We start from the raw sequence: 20,267 nt of genomic DNA on the forward strand, positions 1-20,267 counted from the left end.
TTGTTACAACGTCTCGATACACAACAGCATCATCTGCTGCCTTAGTGAACTTCAGATGTCATCCACACGGTCATTTATGTATATTGTGAACAGCAACGGTCCTACGACACTCCCCTGCGGCACACCTGAAATCACTCTTACTTCGGAAGACTTCTCTCCATTGAGAATGACATGCTGCGTTCTGTTCTCTAGGAACTCTTCAATCCAATCACACAATTGGTCTGATAGTCCATATACTCTTACTTTGTTCATTAAACGACTGTGGGGAACAGTATCGAACGCCTTGCGGAAGTCAAGAAGCACGGCATCTACCTGTGAACCCGTGTCTATGGCCCCCTGAGTCTCGTGGACGAATAGCGCGAGCTGGGTTTCACACGACCGTCTTTTTCGAAACCCATGCTGATTCCTACAGAGTAGATTTCTAGTCTCCAGAAAAGTCATTATAGTCGAACATAATACGTGTTCCAAAATTCTACAAATGGCTCTGAGCACTATGGGACTTAACTTCTTCGGTCATCAGTCCCCTAGAACTTAGAACTACTTAAACCTAACTAAGCTAAGGACATCACACACATCCATGCCCGAGGCAGGATTCGAACCTGCGAGCGTAGTGTTGCGCGGTTCCAGACTGTCGCGCCTAGAGCCGCTCGGCCACTCCGGCCGGCCAAAATTCTACAACTGATCGACGTTAGAGATATAGGTCTATAGTTCTGCACATCTGTTCGACGTCCCTTCTTGAAAACGGGGATGACCTGTGCCCTTTTCCAATCCTTTGGAACGCTACGCTCTTCTAGAGACTTACGGTACACCGCTGCAAGAAGGGGGGCAAGGTCCTTCGCGTACTCTGTGTAAAATCGAACTGGTATCCCATCAGGTCCAGTAGCCTTTCCTCTTTTGAGTGATTTTGATTGTTTCTCTATCCCTCTGTCGTCTAATTCGATATCTACCATTTTGTCATCTGTGCGACAATCTAGAGAAGGAACTACAGAGCAGTCTTCCTTTGTGAAACAGCTTTGGAAAAAGACATTTAGTATTTCGGCCTTTAGTCTGTCATCCTCTGTTTCAGTACCATTATGGTCACAGAGTGTCTGGACGTTTTGTTTTGTTTCTGTTTACTTCAGGAAGTGTCGACGGCGTGCACATTTATCACACTTGAATGTTTGGCCTATTTGCACCTTGATGTACAAGAATACATATTTACTGACATAAAATACAATGTAATAACGCACCTCTGTTGCACACAAATGTTTGTTTACCTCATCCTGAACCATTCGCTGGGACGTCTCTTATTTGACAGTGCAAGATACCATAGCGCAAATTTTGATGTGGTCTTAAGATCAGCGTTTTGTACATCAATTCGATGCGCATGTGTCAAGTACATCTTATGATGAGAATGGAAGGCTCAAAATCGATCTTGGAGTCTTAAAATGAAGAAGATTTAATTCCAGTGTGAGAAAATTTGTTTCCTAATTAATCTACGACTGCGTGCCCCATAGGCCTAACAACGGTGGAAACTTTACACACTCCCACATGACATGCAGAACAACCCGTACTACTCGTAGAGTGGTCATTGCTACTTGAGTCCACCATTGTCAGTTAAAGGATGAAGATGCCTGATAACGAATTCCGTTCTTCCTAGGTCCCAAGGATGGGCAGCGCCTCCCCTTGGCTCTTCGCAAGAGCAGAGAATATTACGTAGTAAGGTGTTTTTCTTCGGAGAAAATGATTTAAAATCCAGTATTACGCAGGTTTTTAACGGGGTTGGACTAACAAAACTTCTATGGCTACTTACAAGTTGCCATTCGTCTTCCAGAATACTCGTATTAAAAATATTTCATCCCCCTCCCAGCTTATCCCACCCTACAAACTACTGTACGGGCGCTCTTGCTGGATCCCCAGTTACATCGGAAAGCAATCCTTTCCGAGATATGTGATGTCATCTTGCTAAGGCTTACAAATCATTTCCATGTAATGTATCGAAGTTACAGGCAGTTCTGCTTGGACGTACAGAACAACTTCTTCACTTACAAGCTGGTACTCATAACCCGTGCCGCGGTGATACTCATCTTTTGCCTGCCACAGATGGAGAAAGTACGTGCATAATGACAATTGTCTGAATAATCACTATACGGAGGTTTGGTTGGGGGTGAATTTCGGGAAAGGGGTGCTTTTAACGTAATGGGACGATTCTTTCCCCAAGGCAACTAAACAACGCATTTAAGTGTAGGAATGAGATGAGCATAAAATTGCATTAAAAATGTGTAAGGAAATGCCTCCAAACTTACGAACAATTTGCCAGCCTACTACATACCAGTAACGATACAATATTCACTACTGTAGTCAATTTAAGAGCATGCGCATTGGAACACGAAGTGTCAAGTGAACAGAAGATGCAATAAATACTCGCCACAGGAAATTTCAGTGTCCAGATGCTCTCTACAAATGTGTAGCAGACTACTACCATGGGAGAAAATCGTGTCAATGTGCGTATAAAAGGCAGTCCTCAGGGGTCAGTGTGTGATCCATATTTTTGGCTTGTAGCACTGGAGACATTACTACAGATGTCATGCAATTGCAGTAATTAATTGGACTGGTGGAATTTACAGATGATCAGCTATAAGTGGTGGTACATGCACCATAGAAGATATGTAAAATGATGCTCTGTCTGGTACAGATGGACGGTATAAAAGCTCCACCACTGCTGGTTCAGCTCTGTGCCTCCTGATTCATCTCCGATTTTCGACATTATACTGACATCGAACCGACAGTAAACACACTAAATTATGCCACCTCCTCATATCGTTCACCTACACTCTCCTAATGTTTCTTCGCCGATAATCTCCCACTCTTCGTCATCTTCACTATTGTTTTACCACTCACAAGCTTGAATTTTTCAGCTTCTTTGCCACTGCCCCTGTCAAATGCTCCAACGCCATCACTGGCACCTTCACAATCGTTGACTCCATCGCCATCAACGCCGCTAACTCCGTCACCAGCACCATCACCAACTCCAGAACCGCGACATGCCCAATCGCAGGCAAAACTCCCAGTGCCAGGAGTTCCAACCTTATCCATCACCACTGTACTGACATTACCACCGTCACAAACTCCTGTTAACGTCCTTATCTACACCCAACTAGCGCCACCTATTACCCCACAAACTTCATGTAGACAGTCATAAGATCGCACCAATGAAATAGAGCAGATGAACACTTAACCTCCATTCCAAATAAAACCAAATCACAAAAGACTTCGCTAAGTTTCTGAACGTGAAAGCAATAATTCCCCTCAACTATCCTCATCCAATCTACCCACCTTTACTTTTCAATTCAACTCTCAAAGCACTCATACCTTTATGCCCACTGCTCAACAGAATACCCATGCCTTCACACCACAACACTATCTGCATGTCTCCACATAACCTGCAGTAAACCAATAACCAACCCTGTACCCTACCCGTGGTGTGGAGTAGCGAACCATAAATCCCCACATGATAACCTGTTGTGGAGTAGCAACTGGGTTCTACAAAAACATCCCCAGTTGGCTACAAATCATGTTCAATCACCCTGCTGAACACTTTATCCTGACCATGTATTTTACCAGCCTAACAGTCACCAGTCCTAATGTGTGTAACTCTCTGAGTCGTTCTATGCCATATACAGGGTGTTACAAAAAGGTACGGCCAAACTTTCAGGAAACATTCCTCACACAGAAAGAAAGAAAAGATGTTATGTGGAAATGTGTCCGGAAACGCTAACTTTCCATGTTAGAGCTCACTTTATTACTTCTCTTCAAATCACATTAATCATGGAATGGAAACACACAGCGACAGAACGTACCAGCGTGACTTCAAACACTTTGTTACAGGAAATGTTCAAAATGTCCTCCGTTAGCGAGGATACATGCATCCACCCTCCGTTGCATGGAATCCCTGATGCGCTGATGCAGCCCTCGAGAATGGCGTATTGTATCACAGCCGTCCACAATACGAGCACGAAGAGTCTCTACATTTGGTACCGGGGTTGCGTAGACAAGAGCTTTCAAATGCCCCCATAAATGAAAGTCAAGAGGGTTGAGGTCAGGAGAGCGTGGAGGCCATGGAATTGGTCCGCCTCTACCAATCCATCGGTCACCGAATCTGTTGTTGAGAAGCGTACGAACATTTCGACTTAAATGTGCAGGAGCTCCATCGTGCATGAACCACATGTTGTGTCGTACTTGTAAAGGCACATGTTCTAGCAGCGCAGGTAGAGTATCCCGTATGAAATCATGATAACGTGCTCCATTGAGCGTAGGTGGAAGAACATGGGGCCCAATCAAGACATCACCAACAATGCCTGCCCAAACGTTCACAGAAAATCTGTGTTGATGACGTGATTGCACAATTGCGTGCGGTTTCTCGTCAGCCCACACATGCTGATTGTGAAAATTTACAATTTGATCACGTTGGAATGAAGCCTCATCCGTAAAGTGAACATTTGCACTGAAATGAGGATTGACACATTGTTGGATGAACCATTCGCAGAAGTGTACCTATGGAGGCCAATCAGCTGCTGATAGTGCCTGCACACGCTGTACATGGTACGGAAACAACTGGTTGTCCCGTAGCACTCTCCATACAGTGACGTGGTCAACGTTACCTTGTACAGCAGCAACTTCTCTGACGTTGACATTAGGGTATCGTCAACTGCACGAAGTATTGCCTCGTCCATTGCAGGTGTCCTCGTCGTTCTAGGTCTTCCCCAGTCGCGAGTCATAAGCTGGAATGTTCCGTGCTCCCTAAGACGCCAATCAATTGCTTCGAACGTCTTCCTGTCGGGACACCTTCGTTCTGGAAATCTTTCTCGATACAAACGTACCACGCCACGGCTATTGCCCCGTGCTAATCCATACATCAAATGAGCATCTGCCAACTCCGCATTTGTAAACATTGCACTGACTGCAAAACCACGTTCGTGATGAACACTAACCTGTTGATGCTACGTACTGATGTGCTTGATTCTAGTACTGTAGGGCAATGAGTCGCATGTCAACACAAGCACCGAAGTCAACATTACCTTCCTTCAATTGGGCCAACTGGCGGTGAATCGAGGAAGTACAGTACTGACGAAACTAAAATGAGCTCTAACATGGAAATTAAGCGTTTCCGGACACATGTCCACATAACATAATTTCTTTATTTGTGTGTGAGGAATGTTTCCTGAAACCTTTTTGTAACTCCCTGTAATTTCTTTAATAACACTGACCAATCCTCCTCCAACTATACTATTGTAGATGATCTTTGTTTCTGTGGTGTCACCGCCAGACACCACACTTGCTAGGTGGTAGCCTTTAAATCGGCCGCGGTCCGTTAGTATACGTCGGACCCGCGTGTCGCCATTATCAGTGATCGCAGACCGAGCGCCACCACACGGCAGGTCTAGAGAGACGTACTGGCACTCGTCCCAGTTGTACAGCCGACTTTGCTAGCGAAGCTACACTGACCGATACGCTCTCATTTGCCGAGACGATAGTTAGCATAGCCTTCAGCTACGTCATTTGCTACGACCTAGCAAGGCGCCATAGCAGTTGATAATTAATATTATGAAGCATGTACCGTAACGAGAGATGTTCTACAATTGTGGATTAAAATTAAGTATTACATCATCTACGTACTTTATTTGCAATTCTCAAGATATTGTCCTGTTCCAGACCTCACGCCAGTCAGCGTGTAATTAAACGCGTGCATTTCGGCCTCCTCTAGAAACACAGTGTTGGCTCTTCTGCCAACACTACAGTTTCCACATCAGTTTCCATGATGATCTTTGATCTGTGGCGGGACTGGCGTCAGTAGTAACTCTGACACGAGTACGATCGATTTCCTAGTGCAGTGGTTTGTCTTTTGGCTTGGGCCGGCTCGAGATATAAGGGAGTGTCGACCGCGAGGAAAGGAGAGGACACAACGCTTGAGAACGGAAACTCGGCGGTGTGCACGTCGGCGATTGGCTGGCGGAGAGAAGCGAAGACGGCGTGCCTGAGGTCGGGCGGTGGTTGTCACGTGGTTATACTGGAGACGGCGGGAGTTGGTCAGCACTGTACGTTCTCCAGCAACGTCGTGAGCTGTGGATGTGTCTGCTTCCTTGGAGGGGCACACTGTTATGGTCTTGCTAAGTGATGGTCTGCCATCTTCGCAAAACCATCCCAGCATCAAGACACCCAGTTAAGTAAGCTAATTACTACGAGCGCTTAGTTAACTGTGATTGTGATCGCTCTTGGTACCGTAAGACGTTGCACGACATGTGGTGTGATGCTTTTTGGATTTCATTTGAGGCCTCCTACTAAGCGTGTGATCTGCAGATGTGTGTCATTAAGTTCTAGTGAGCGCCGGTTCTCGTGAGCCAGTGCATTTCCCAATCTTGGTGTTTGTTTATCAAGTACTGATTTACTTAAAGGAAGCACTCGCTAGTGAAATTAGTTGTTGCTTAGCCTTGATTTTATAATTTACTGATCAATCTGAAATGTTAAAGACTGTTTTCTGCCTCCTGTTGTCGGGTGTGGTCTATGTTTCAGTGAGTTGAGGCAGTGGTCAACGGAAACACAGGGCTTCCCTTTAGATTGCAAGTTTGTCTTGCAGGCGGTGGACTTCGCCTAAGCTTGTGTGTTCCTCTATGGTAGCGTTTGCTTGGTTCACATTCTGGTAGCCTACTCGACGTGGGGTTGCAGACAGAGCCACATCTTGGTTCGAAGTTAAGTATTATGTCTGTCAGTCGGTTCCACCGTTCGTGGTTAAACTTCGGCCTTACAAGCTTGGATCTTGCTTCTGTTGTTACACATTTATCATTGTACAGAGTTGTTTGTTAGTCAGCTTCAGTGGCTTCTGCCAATTTTGGTGGGAAATCGTGGGCTATATTTAATGTTAATTGAAAGTGTCTTAAATAATGTGTCTTAACCACAGTTGTTTGTTAAAGTTTTTTGAACTTGCTTATGATTTATGTAATGAATGTCTCTTAAATAATCTTGCCTGAGTGGCGTCTGTCTAATTTTAAGTGATATTATTGTGATTAATTAATAAATCCATTGGAATTGAAATGTTCACTTTATTGGGTCAGCCCTTCCAACCCCTTGAGATTTAAAGGTTAAACAAACAGGTGTTAAGTCACTAGGTGCCAATCATAATTGTGGGTATCAACTGACAAAGTTCGTTTCAGAAGACGTAGTCCACTTCATCGATACACCCATTCCCAAAGTGATTCCTCTGACAACCTCCTCAGATGCATAACTGCACAGGTCTTTCATCCATTTCGAAGCCACCCTCACCCCAATTGTTCAACCTAATCCAAATTTTTCAGCTCCATGGGCATTCCACACAAGCCACTTAAATAACCCAAGAACACTGCTGCAAGATCTGGGATACCTACTGGGAGCTTGTCCATACATACATAGGAAGCAACCTTGTCTCTTCCACACTTCCAATATATCTTCAATACTTCTTCCATGGCCCCATATGTCCACCGCTCAAGAGGCAATTCCATTGCCCTCTCGCTAGCAACTTCCCATATGTAAGCTGTATGCTATGAACAGACTTAAACATATGTCACAGCAAAAAAATGTAAAAACTGTGGCTATCCTCTCTCTATCTTCTGCTGACATCGACCCATTTTTTGTTCAATCATCACCGCTGCTTAGACTTTCCCTTCGTCAATTAAGATTAACATGACTAGGAAATTGATGCAAACATCAGGACTAGAGGCGCTGATACACGGTATTAGTGTTATTATTCCTGGAATGCAGGGATTCAAAGTGCCATCAATGCGAACAAGAGGTGACCGAGACGTGTAACCAATGGCACCCCATACCATCACGCCGGGTGATACGCCAGTATGGCGATGACGAATATACGCTTCCAATGTGCGTTCACTGCGATGTCGCCAAACACGGATGCGACCATCATGATGCTGCAAACAGAACCTGGATTCATTTGAAAAAATGACGTTTTGCCATTCGTGCACCCATGTTCATCGTTGAGTACACCATCGCAGGCGCTCCTGTCTGTGATGCAGTGTCAAGGGTAACCGCAGCCACGGTCTCCGAGCTGATAGTCCATGCTGCTGCAAACGTCGTCGAACTGTTCGTGCAGATGGTTGTTGTCTTGCAAACGTCCCCATCTGTTGATTCAGGGATCGAGACATGGCTGCACGATCCGTTACAGCCATGCGGATAAGATGCCTGTCATCTCGACTGCTAGAGATACGAGGCCGTTGGGATCCAGCACGGCGTTCGTATTACCCACCTGAACCCACCGAATCCATACTCCGCTAACAGTCATTGGATCTCGACCAACGCGAGCAGCAATGCCGCGATACGATAAACTGCAATCGCGATAGGCTACAATCCGACATTTATGACAGTCGGATACGTTATGGTACGCATTTCTCCTCCTTACACGAGGCATCACAACAACGTTTCACCAGGCAACGGCGGTCAACTGCTGTTTGTGTATGAGAAATCGGTTGGAAACTTTCCTGATTTCAGCAACCTTGTGTGAATGCTCTGAAAAGCTAATCATTTGCATATCACAGCATCTTCTTCCTGTCGGTTAAATTTCGCGTCTGTAGCACGTCATCTTCGTGGTATAGCAATTTTAATGGCCAGTAGTGTACTTTCCTACTTGATGTCCGGAGCAAGAGTGGCCGAGCGCACACAAGAGACTTGTTGCAAGCAAGCCGCGGAGCGGCGCTAGTCTCGACTCGTCGATCAAGCTATCCCAGTACGGACCGCGGTCGGTAACTGCAATCCCTAACAAGTGTGGTATCGAACGTTGATATCACATACTACATCACTGATACTGTCTTTCATCGACTCGATGGTAGATTTGTGGAGCTATATAGCAACAGGTGTCCACGCACAAATCATTTAATTCTCGTAAATAACTGACCACTGATTTATGTACGCGGTGGTAGCGAGCCACTGGATTCACGTCGGGCGCAATTGGTGGCCAAGGCATTCACGTAGTTTCGCTATATGCTCCTCGAACCGCATTAGCACAATTCAGGCTTCAAGACACGGACAATTGTACTGCTGGAAGATGACATCGTCGTCAGGGAATAAAACAACCATGAAGGGGTGCAGGTCGCCCGCCGCTGACGTGGTGTCGTCGATTACTACCACAGGTCCCATGCAAGCGCTATCACAGCAGAAAGTATAAAAACTATAGTTATTGTGGTGTCACCGCCAGACACCACACTTGCTAGGTGGTAGCCTTTAAATCGGCCGCGGTCCGTTAGTATACGTCGGACCCGCGTGTCGCCACTGTCAGTGATTGCAGACCGAGCGCCACCACACGGCTGGTCTAGAGAGACGTCCTAGCACTCGCCCCAGTTGTACAGCCGACGTTAATAGCAATGGTTCACTGACAAATACGCTCTCATTTGCCGAGACGACAGTTAGCATAGCCTTCAGCTACGTCATTTGCTACCACCTAGCAAGGCGCCATTACCAGTTTATATTGAGATTGTAATACTGTCTAAACAAGAGCGATGTTCTCCAAATTGTGGATTAAAGTTAAGTATTCCAAGAACTACGTTCTTTTCTTTATAGGATAATTACTTTACCTTGTTCCAGACCTCACGCCAATCTGCGTGAGCTTAAAAGCGTGCATTTCGGCCTCCTCTAGCAACACGGTGTTGGCTCTTCTGCCAACACTTCAGTTATCACTTCCCTTCCTTCTACTAATACTGTCCAATTTTTTTGTTTTTCTTCGTCGCTTCTTAGTCTTCCCCTTCGTCTATCACAGCGTAACACTGTGGACACCAGCCAGCATCCGTGGCGCGCTTCACGTTTCGAGCAGGCCTTCGCCCGGGTGACGGCATTTGAGGAGAAGACCATCAGCCTGGTGCAGCACAAACATCCGCGTTTCCAGTGATGGAAATGGAAATGCCGTGTGGCTAGGGCACCCCGTCGGGTAGACCGTTCGCCTGGTGCAAGTCTTTCGAGTTGACGCCACTTCGGCGACTGGCGCGTCGATGGGCATGAAATGATGATGATTAGGACAACACAACAGCCAGTCACTGAGCGGAGAAAACCTCCGACCCAGCCGGGAATCGAACCCGGACCGTTAGGTATGACATTCCGTAGCGCTGACCACTCAGCTTCCAGGAGCGGACGTTTCCAGTGATACACAGTCAAATATCGATGTTCCCGAGCCCACTACAATCGTAATTGGTGATATAGTTGCGCCAGCATGTGAACACGCAAGTATCTTCTGCTACACTGTTGCCGGCCGCGGTCGTCTCGCGGTTCTAGGCGCGCAGTCCGGAACCGCGCGATTGCTACGGTCGCAGGTTCGAATCCTGCCTCGGGTATGGATGTGTGTGATGTCCTTAGGTTAGTTAGGTTTAAGTAGTTCTAAGTTCCCTAGATGACCTAAGAAGTTAAGTCCCATAGTGCTCAGAGCCATATGACCCATTTTTTTGCTACACTGTTCAATAATTGTTTATTTATTTATTTACACATCAACTTCCCTTAAAATGATCCAAATGGCTCTAAACACTATGGGACTTAACATCTGAGGTCATCAGTCCCCTAGACTTAGAACTAGCAGTCGCGCGGCTCCGGACTAAAGCGCCTACAACCGCTCGACCACAGCGGCCGGCTCAAGTTCCGTAGGACCAAATTGACGAGCAAATCTCCAAGGTCATGGAACGTGTCAGTACATGAAATTACAACATAAAAGTAATAACAGATAAAAATAAACGTTTATGAACCCGAAAAAAGTCACTCCATTAGTTTAAGTAAACGCAATCAACAATACATTAAGAATCGGCTTTATTTTTCAAGGAACTCCTCAACAGAATAGAATGAGTGGCCCATGAGTAAACTCTTCATTTTCGATTTGAAAGCGCGTGAGCTACTGCTTAGATTTTTGAATACGAGTGGTAGCTTATTGAAAATGGATGCAGTAGTATACTGCATACCTTCTTGCACAAGAGTTAAGGAAGTCCTATCGAATTGCAGGTTTGAGTATTAACCGCGTGAAAGCTGCTTATTCTTGGGAATAAGCTAATATTGTCAACAAGAAATGACTGTAAGGAATATACAGAGTGGTCCATTGATAGTGACTGGGCCAAATAGCCCACGAAATAAGCATCAAACGAAAAAACTACAAAGAACGAAACTTGTCTAGCTTGAAAGGGCAAACCAGAACGCGCTATGATTGGCCCGCTACATGGCGCTGCCATATATCAAACGGATATCAACTGCGTCTTTTCAAAATAGGAACCCCCATTTTTTATTACCTATTCGTGTAGTACTTAAAGAAACATGAATGTTTTAGTTGGACCACTTTTTTCGCTTAGTGATAGAAGGCGCTGTAATAGTCGTATACGTACGTGGTATCACGTAACATTCCGAAAGTGCGGACGGTATTTGCTTCGTGATACATTACCGGTGTTAAAATGGACCGCTTACCAATTGCGGAAAAGGTCGATATCGTGTTGATGTATGGCTATTGTGATCAAAATGCCCAACGGGCGTGTGCTATGTATGCTGCTCGCTATCCTGGACGACATCATCCAAGTGTCCGGACCGTTTGCCGGATAGCTACGTTATTTAAGGAAACAGGAAGTGTTCAGCCACATGTGAAACATCAACCACGAGCTGCAACAAATGATGATGCCCAGGGAGGTGTTTTTGCTGCTGTCGCGGCTAATCCGCACATTAGTAGCGGTCAAATTGCGTGAGAATCGGGAATCTCAAAAACGTCGGTGTCGAGAATGCTACATCAACATCGATTGCACCCGTACCATATTTCTATGCACCAGGAATTGCATGGCGACGACTTTGAACGTCGTGTACAGTTCTGCCACTGGGCACAAGAGAAATTACGGGTCGACGATAGATTTTTTGCACTTGTTCTATTTAGCGACGAAGCGTTATTCACCAATAGCGATTACGTAAACCGGCATAATATGCGCTATTGGCCAACGGAAAATCCACGATGGCTGCGACAAGTGGAACATCAGCGACCTTGGCGGGTTAATGTATGGTGCGGCATTATGGGAGGAAGGATAATTGGCCCCCATTTTATAGATGACAATCTAAATGGTGCAATGTATGCTGATTTCCTACGTAATGTTCTACCGATGTTACTACAAGATGTTTCACTGCATGATAGAATGGCGATGTACTTCCAACACGATGGATGTCCGGCACATAGCTCGCGTGCGGTTGAAGCGGTATTGAATAGCATATTTCATGACAGGTGGTTTCGTCGTCGAAGCACCATACCATGGCCCGCACGTTCACCGCATCTGACGTCCCCGGATTTCTTTCTGTGGGGAACGTTGAAGGATATTTGCTACCGTGATCCTCCGAAAACGCCTTCCAACATGCGTCAGCACATTGTCAATGCATGTGCGAACACTACGGAAGGCGAACTACTCGCTGTTGAGAGGAATGTCGTTACACGTATTGCCAAGTGCATTGAGGTTGACGGACATCATTTTGAGCATTTATTGCATTAATGTGGTATTTACAGGTAATCACGCTGTAACAGCATGCGTTCTCAGAAATGATAAGTTCACGAAGGTACATGTGTCACATTGGAACAACAGAAATAAAATGTTCAAACGTACCTACGTTCTGTATTTTAATTTAGGAAGCCTACCTGTTACCAACTGTTCGTCTAAAATTGTGAGCCATATGTTTGTGACTATTACAGCGCCATCTATCACAAAGCGAAAAAAGTGATCCAACTAAAACAGTCATATTTCTTTACGTACTACACGAATATATAATAAAAAATGAGCCTTCCTGTTTTAAAAAAAGCAGCTGCTATCCGTTTGACCTATGGCACCGCCATCTAACGGGCCAACCATAGCGCTATCTGGTTTCCCCCTTCAAGCTAGACAAGTTTCGTTCTTTGTAGTTTTTTCGTTTGACGCTTATTTTGTGAGATATTTGGCCCGGTAACTGTAGTAACTGAGTCTTACAATGATTTAGCGTTAGTTCATTTTCTACAAGCCATGAACTTAGGTCATGTACTGTGCACTATTTGAAACCGAGCCAATGTTGCACACAACATCCTTTACTACCAACCTAGTGTCATCGGCAAACAGAGTTACCCGTAATACTAGAGAGCATATCATTCATATGCGCTGAATGACCTGTTCCGAAACATAAGCATCCGCTGGCATTGAGCTCTTCCGCCAGTGTTGACACAGATCGTCATACATCCCACTTTACAGAGCACACAAGTCTCCAAACCCTACGTTCTGTGTAGACGTCCAGCCACTTAGTGCCTAGTGATAATTTCACTGTCTTACCATTTTCTGGAGATGCCCATGACAATAACACGTAAACGTTCGATCAGCATCGCCGTTTTCGATTTACTCGTTTACAGGCTCTGCGTGATAATACACTACTGGCCATTAAAATTGCTGCACCACGAAGATGACGTGCTACAGAAGCGAAATTTAACCTACAGAAAGAAGATGCTGTGATATACAAATGATGAGCTTTTCAGAGCATTCACACAAGATTGCCGCCGGTGGCGACACCTACAACGTGCTGACATGAGGAAAGTTTCCAACCGATTTCTCATACACAAACAGCAGTTGACCGGCGTTGCCTGGTGAAACGTTGTTGTGATGACTCATGTAAGGAGAAGAAATGCCTACCATCACGTTTCCGACTTTGATAAAGGTCGGATTGTAGCCTATCGCGATTGCGGTTTATCGTATCGCGACATTGCTGCTCGCGTTGGTCGAGATCCAATGACTGTTAGCAGAATATGGAATCTGTGGGTTCAGGAGGGTAATACGGAACGCCGTGCTGGATCCCAACGGCCTCGTATCACTAGCAGTCGAGATGACAGGCATCTTATCCGCATGGATGTAACGGATCGTGCAACCACGTCTCGATTCCTGACTTACCCTTGGCGCTGCATCACAGACAGGAGCGCCTGCGGTGGTGCACTCAACGACGAACCTGGGTGCACGAATGCAAAACGTCATTTTTTCGGATGAATCCAGGTTCTGTTTACAGCATCACGATGGTCGCTTCCGTGTTTGGCGACATCGCGGTGAACGCACATTGGAAGTTTGTATTCGTCATCGCCATACTGGCGTATTACCCGGCGTGATGGTATGGGGTACCATTGGTTACACGTCTCGGTCACCTCTGTGCTCATTGGCGACACTTTGGACAGTGGACGTTATAACTCAGATGTGTTACAATGCGTGGGTCTACCCTTCATTCGATCCCTGCGAAACCCTTCATTTCAGCAGGATAATGCACGACTGCATGTTACAGCTCCTGTACGGGCCTTTCTGGATACAGAAAATGTTCGATTGCTGCCGTGGCCAGCACATTCTCCAGATCTCTCACCAATTGAAATCGTCTGGTCAATGGTGGCCGAGCAACTGGCTCGTCACAATACGCCAGTCACTACTCTTGATGAACTGTGGTATCGTGTTGAAGCTGCATGGGCACCTGTACCTGTACACGCCATCCAAGCTCTGTTCGACTCTATGCCCAGGCGTATCAAGACCGTTATTACGGCCAGAGGTAGTTGTTCTGGGTATTGATTTCTCAGGATCTATGCACCCAAATTACGTGAAAATGTAATCACATGTCAGTTCTAGTATAATAATTAGTCCAATGAGTGCCCGTTTATCATCTGCATTTTTCCTTGGTGTAGCAATTTTAATGGCCAGTAGTGTAATACACCTTTTGACAAAGTCGCTTATCTTTGTGGATTTCTCCTTTTGCAGCGCATATTTTCGCTAGGGGAATCTCCTATCCCTCTCTGCTGGGCTTACATGCTTTCGTTGCTGCGCCAAGTACCCACAACGCCACCAGTAGGCAGTGGTCATAATGTTCTGGCTGACCAGTGAGCATTAACAAACCACAGTCAGTTGGACAAAGATTTGAATGTACACTGGTGTATACCTAATTATTACGAATCCAGGCCTATTCTTGTCATCTTCTATCTCGTAGTGTGCTATCTGTTCGCTGACGGCTTGCACGTCGTGTACCCAACTGCTTAATTTCATGTGCATCATATCTCTCACACGTTCCATGTCCTTAATCCATCCATGGAGTCTCCGGTCAGTCGTATGGTTACCCTGAAACACAAAGAAAATACTTCAAATTAGTTGCATAATATTAAGAGCAGTAGACAATCTTAACTTACACTTATACACTACTGGCCATTAAAACTGCTACACCAAGAAGAAATGCGGATGATAAACGGGTATTCATTCAACAAATATATTATACTAGAACTGACATGTTATTACAATTTCACGCAATTTGGGTGCATAGATCCTCAGAAATCAGTACCCAGAACAACCACCTCTCGCCGTAATAACGGCCTTGATACGCCTGGGCATTGAGTCAAACAGATCTTGGATGGCGTGTACAGGTACAGTTGCCCACGCAGCTTCAACACGATACCACAGTTCATCAAGAATAGTGACTGGCGTATTGTGATGAGCCAGTTGCTCGGCCACCATTGACCAGACATTTACAATTGGTGGGAGATCCGGCGAATGTGCTGGCCAGGGCAGCAGTCGAACATGGCCTGTATCCAGAAAGGCCCGTACAGGATCTGCAACATGCGGTCGTCCATTATCTTGTTAAAATGTAGGGTTTCGCAGGGATCGAATGAAGGGTAGACCCACGGGTCGTAACACGTCAGAAATGTAACGTCCACTGTTCAAAGTGCCGTCAGTGCCAACAAGAGGTGACCGAGACGTGTAAACAATGGCACCCCATACCATCACGCCGGGTGATACGCCAGTATATACACGCTTCCAATGTGCGTCACCGAGATGTCTCCAAACACGGATGCGACCATCATGACGCTGTAAACAGAACATGGATTCATCCGAAAAAATGTTTTGCCATTCGTGCACCCAGGTTCGTCGTTGAGTACACCATCGCAGGCGCTCATGTCTGTTATGCAGCGTCAAGGGTAACCGCAGCCATGATCTGCGAGCTGATAGTCCATGCTGTTGCAAACGTCCTCGAACTGTTGATGGTTGTTGTCTTGCAAATGTCCCCATCTGTTGACTCAGGGATCGAGACGTGGCTGCACGATCCGTTACAGCCATGCGGATAAGATGCCTGTCATCTCGACTGCTAGTGATACGAGTCCGTTGGGATCCAGCACGACGTTCCGTTTTACCCTTCTCAATCCACCGATTCCATATTCTGCTAACAGTCATTGGATCTCGACCAACGCGAGCAGCAATGTCGCGATACGATAAACCGCAATAGTGATAGGCTACAATCCGACCTTTATCAAAGTCGGAAACGTGATGGTACGCATTTCCCCTCCTTACATGAGGCATCACATCAACGTTTCACCAGGCAACGCCGGTCAACTGCTGTTTGTGTATGGGAAATCGGTTGCAAACTTTCCTCATGTCAGCACGTTGTAGGTGTCGCCACCGGCGCCAACCTTGTCTGAATGCTCTGAAAAGCTAATCATTTGCATGTCACAGCATCTTCTTCCTGCCAGTTAAATCTCGCGTCTGTAGCACGTCATCTTCGTGGTGTAGCAATTTTAATGGCCTGTAGTGTATTTACCACTATTACATAACGTTGAAATTATTTCTTGCGCATGAATGTAGTACATGCGACTTCCACTAATCCGAACCCTGGTAATCCGAATGATCGGTTAATCCGAACATGAAAAATGTTAGGCATAACAATGAAAGAAAAACTGTCAAGCTTACTAAAATACAGCGGAAATTTTATCCCTACATTTTAGATGACAAAACCTCATTGTTTTTGGCTTAATGAAGACAGTCTCTTATATGACGCATAAAGGCTATTTACAATTCGTACAGAAACCAGATGGCAGTTATAAGAGTCGAGGGACGTGAAAGGGAAGCAATGGTTGGGAAGGGAGTGAGACAGGGTTGTGGCCTCTCCCCGATGTTATTTAATCTGTATATTGAGCAAGCAGTAAAGGAAACAAAAGAAAAATTCGGAGTAGGTATTAAAATCGATGGAGAAGAAATAAAAACTTTCAGGTTCGCCGATGACATTGTAGTTCTGTCAGAGACAGCAAAGTACTTGTAAGAGAAGCTTTCGAAATGTGGTGCTACAGAAGAATGCTGAAGATTAGATGGGTAGATCACATAACTAATGAGGAGGTACTGAACAGAACTGGGGAGAAGAGGAGTTTGTGGCACAACATGACATCTATGTCTCCTTCACTAGCTTCTTCCATCCGGGGATTGTCTGTATCATTTTTAGTAGCTTTTCCTCTTCATTTTCAACTAGGTTGTCCTGAAATTCGAGAGATGTCCACAGTTTTCTCCATGATTATCTCAGAGTATTTTCTGAAATATTCTGCCATGCCTCAGCGGCCCAATAAACATCATCCTTCACTTTGTTTTTTTTTTATTTCATCCACTAAAGGAATGCTATCATCTTGGAGCAGCATTCTTAAAAATTGTTTTCTGTAAATCAGTTTTAATGTTTGCAGTACGGCCTTGTCCATCGGCTGTAGAAGTGGCGAAACATTCGGCGGCAAAAACTTCGCCACAATTTCTCCATCACATAATTGCTCAGTGCTTGGGTGAGATGGCGCGTTATCGATCAAAAGGATTGCATGGGGAGACAAATAATTTTCCTTAGAAAACTGTCGAACAGAGGTAACAAACTGACTGTGAAACCATTCTTTGAACAGCTTACCACCCGTCCATGCTTTTATCTGGCTGCGATAATATACGGACAGGAACTTCATGTTGCAGTTTTTAAGAGCTCTGGGCCTAGCACACTTACCGGTCAGCATTAAAGGAAGCCTGTGATTAATCGCAGCGTTGCTGCACGCTAATAAAGTCACACGATCTTTGCACATTTCAAAACCAGGAGCATGGGCTTCTGCTTTTGATGCCAGGCTTTTTGTTGGAAATACCCCAAAATCAAGGGCTGTCTCGTCAGCGTTATAAATTTGTTGGGGAGAATACCTTCCCTCTAATATCATTTTTTTTAAATCACCCAAGTATTCCTTCGCTGCAGCACTGACAGAAGAAAGCTTCTCTCCAGTAATTGTTGGCTGACGGATTCCGTGACATTTTTCAAATCTGTCGAATCAACCAGTACTCGCTCTAAAAGATTCATCATCATTCGTTAACTTGTTCAGGTAAACAGCCTTCTCCTGAACCAGTGCTCCACTCAAAGGAGTTCCCCTTTCTCGTTCCTGCGTAAACCAAAGGAAAAGAGCTTCATTCACTTTATCTACTGGGACTGTTTCAAAGTCTGCGGAATTTCGAGTGTTTTTCCCAAAGACGTTGCACAGGACTGTTCAAGCTTCACTCGTTTTTTTTTTTCCAATCACAAATCGTTGCTTTACCAACACTCAGTTCCGTTGTCAGTTTAGATACATTCTCACCATTGTCTATCCGCTTCAAAGCATTCAGTTTTTCTTTGAGAGTTAACGTTGTACGTTTCTGTTTACTGATGACGAAAATACGTACACCACTACGCCTGAACGAATACAATACAACTGTTGCGCGTGTCAGCGATCGATAACTAACATGACCAAGTGCTTTGCGAGCCAACTGGCAGAGCCCTGACCTGAGACATTACAAAGATCTCAACAATGCACAACAACAAGGGCAGGAGGTGACAGTGAGTCATTGTTCCCACACTTGTTCCCATTTGTTACCATGATGTACCTACTTATCTGCTTAGTATACTTCATTCTAGAAACTCGTCACCGTAATTACGGCTAATCCGAACAAATCGATAATCCGAACAAGGTCTGGTCCCAATTAGTTCGGATTAACCGAACTCTACTGTACATTGAGTTTTGTACAAGCATTCAAAACATTAATGTCTATTAGATATCCAGCGGTGTCGTATTAAACACACAAAATTCTCGAACTATGACATCAGCTAAGAGAGCTACAAATATTTGTCAATAGTTAACAGTATAAACGTCTGAATATCAATGCGTGCTGTCACGGCATTATGTCTAACTGAAACGTTCTGTGACAGCTACACGTACAACCACATATTTTGTGGACCTTCTTTGCAAATGGCTATCAGCCACCTCAGAAAAAAATGGTTCAAATGGCTCTGAGCACAATGCGACTTAACTTCTGAGGTCATCAGTCGCCTAGAACTTAGAACTACTTAAACCTAACTAACCTAAGGACATCACACACATTCATGCCCGAGGCAGGATTCGAACCTGCGACCGTAGCGGTCGCGCGATTCCAGACTGAAGCGCCTAGAACCGCTCCGCCACACCGGTCGGCCCACCTTCGAAAACACGGTCTACACAAAGTAATGGGCTAGCCGCATCAGCTGCTCTTTCCCAACTTCAGAGGCTAGTTCCATGGGTGCGGAAACGCGCTATTGATGTATTGGAGAGTAACAGCACGAACATAGACCGGAGACGGTCCTTATTTAGCAGCACGGGACAGTTTTGCTGTGTGACTGGCGTGTGATAGCGACGCGTGATTTTTGTGGGATTCTGTATGCTGGAAGAAACCTCGCAACTGGGCTGCAGTGTTTTTGTACGTGGTGTTCAAAAAGTCTCTCCGCAGTGCCGTATGATTGTTCGCCTGCCTGGGTTGCTTCCACTGTTTCAGTCAGTCGTATCGTTGGTGTGTGACGTTACGTGTTGACGTGAACGTTTAAGTTTAGTTCCGTTGTTCGTTTGTTTCGTTTTTGTCACTGTTAAAATGCTAACCACTGAAGAACGTGTGTTTCTAGTCGAATAAGTGCTCAAAGCTGGCGGTAAATACACACTTTCAGTTCGTCAAACATTTAATTCAGTTTTCCCGGAGACAACACTCCCACATCGCGATACTGTGCGAAATCTGATTAACAAATTTTGAAGTACGGGTTAGGTGACAGATGCACCGAGAAGTGGTCGTCCTAGCGTTTTGTCTGAGGATAAACTACTCGATATTTCCGATAAAATGTCCACGAGTCCGAACAAGTCAGTTAGAAAACTCGCCTAGGAAATCGATGTCAGTGTCGGAACGGCCCACACAGCTGTAAGGAAAAAATTAGAACTTTTCCCATACAAAGTGACAGTCGTGCAAGAACTGAAAAATACTGATCATGGCAAGAGACTGCATTATTGTCAATGGTTCAAAAATGTCGTTCAACAGAACCGAAGGGACGTTTTTCACTGCTGAGGCGTGGTTTCATTTATTTGGGTACATGGACTCGGAAAATTCTCGTATGTGGAGTATTGCAAATCCATTATGTAGTCATAAGGAACGACTTCATTCTGTGAAAATAGGAGTTTAGAT

The 20,267-nt window shown here is 45.2% G+C and overlaps 1 protein-coding gene across 1 annotated transcript in view; it reads right to left on the bottom strand.

Moving 5' to 3' along the window:
- Positions 1-1,944: 1,944 nt before the first annotated feature.
- The window catches only part of LOC124551232, a 111,183-nt gene continuing 92,860 nt past the window's right edge, over positions 1,945-20,267 (bottom strand). The window contains exons 5-6 of the mRNA XM_047126225.1: positions 14,940-15,104; positions 1,945-2,073 (exon numbers count right to left, since the gene is read on the bottom strand). Coding sequence (XP_046982181.1) covers positions 1,945-2,073; positions 14,940-15,104 — 294 coding nt within the window. The remainder of the gene's footprint in view (positions 2,074-14,939; positions 15,105-20,267) is intronic.

The sequence above is a fragment of the Schistocerca americana genome, chromosome 9 (genome assembly GCF_021461395.2).
Source record: "Schistocerca americana isolate TAMUIC-IGC-003095 chromosome 9, iqSchAmer2.1, whole genome shotgun sequence".
NCBI classification, from domain to species: domain Eukaryota; kingdom Metazoa; phylum Arthropoda; class Insecta; order Orthoptera; family Acrididae; genus Schistocerca; species Schistocerca americana.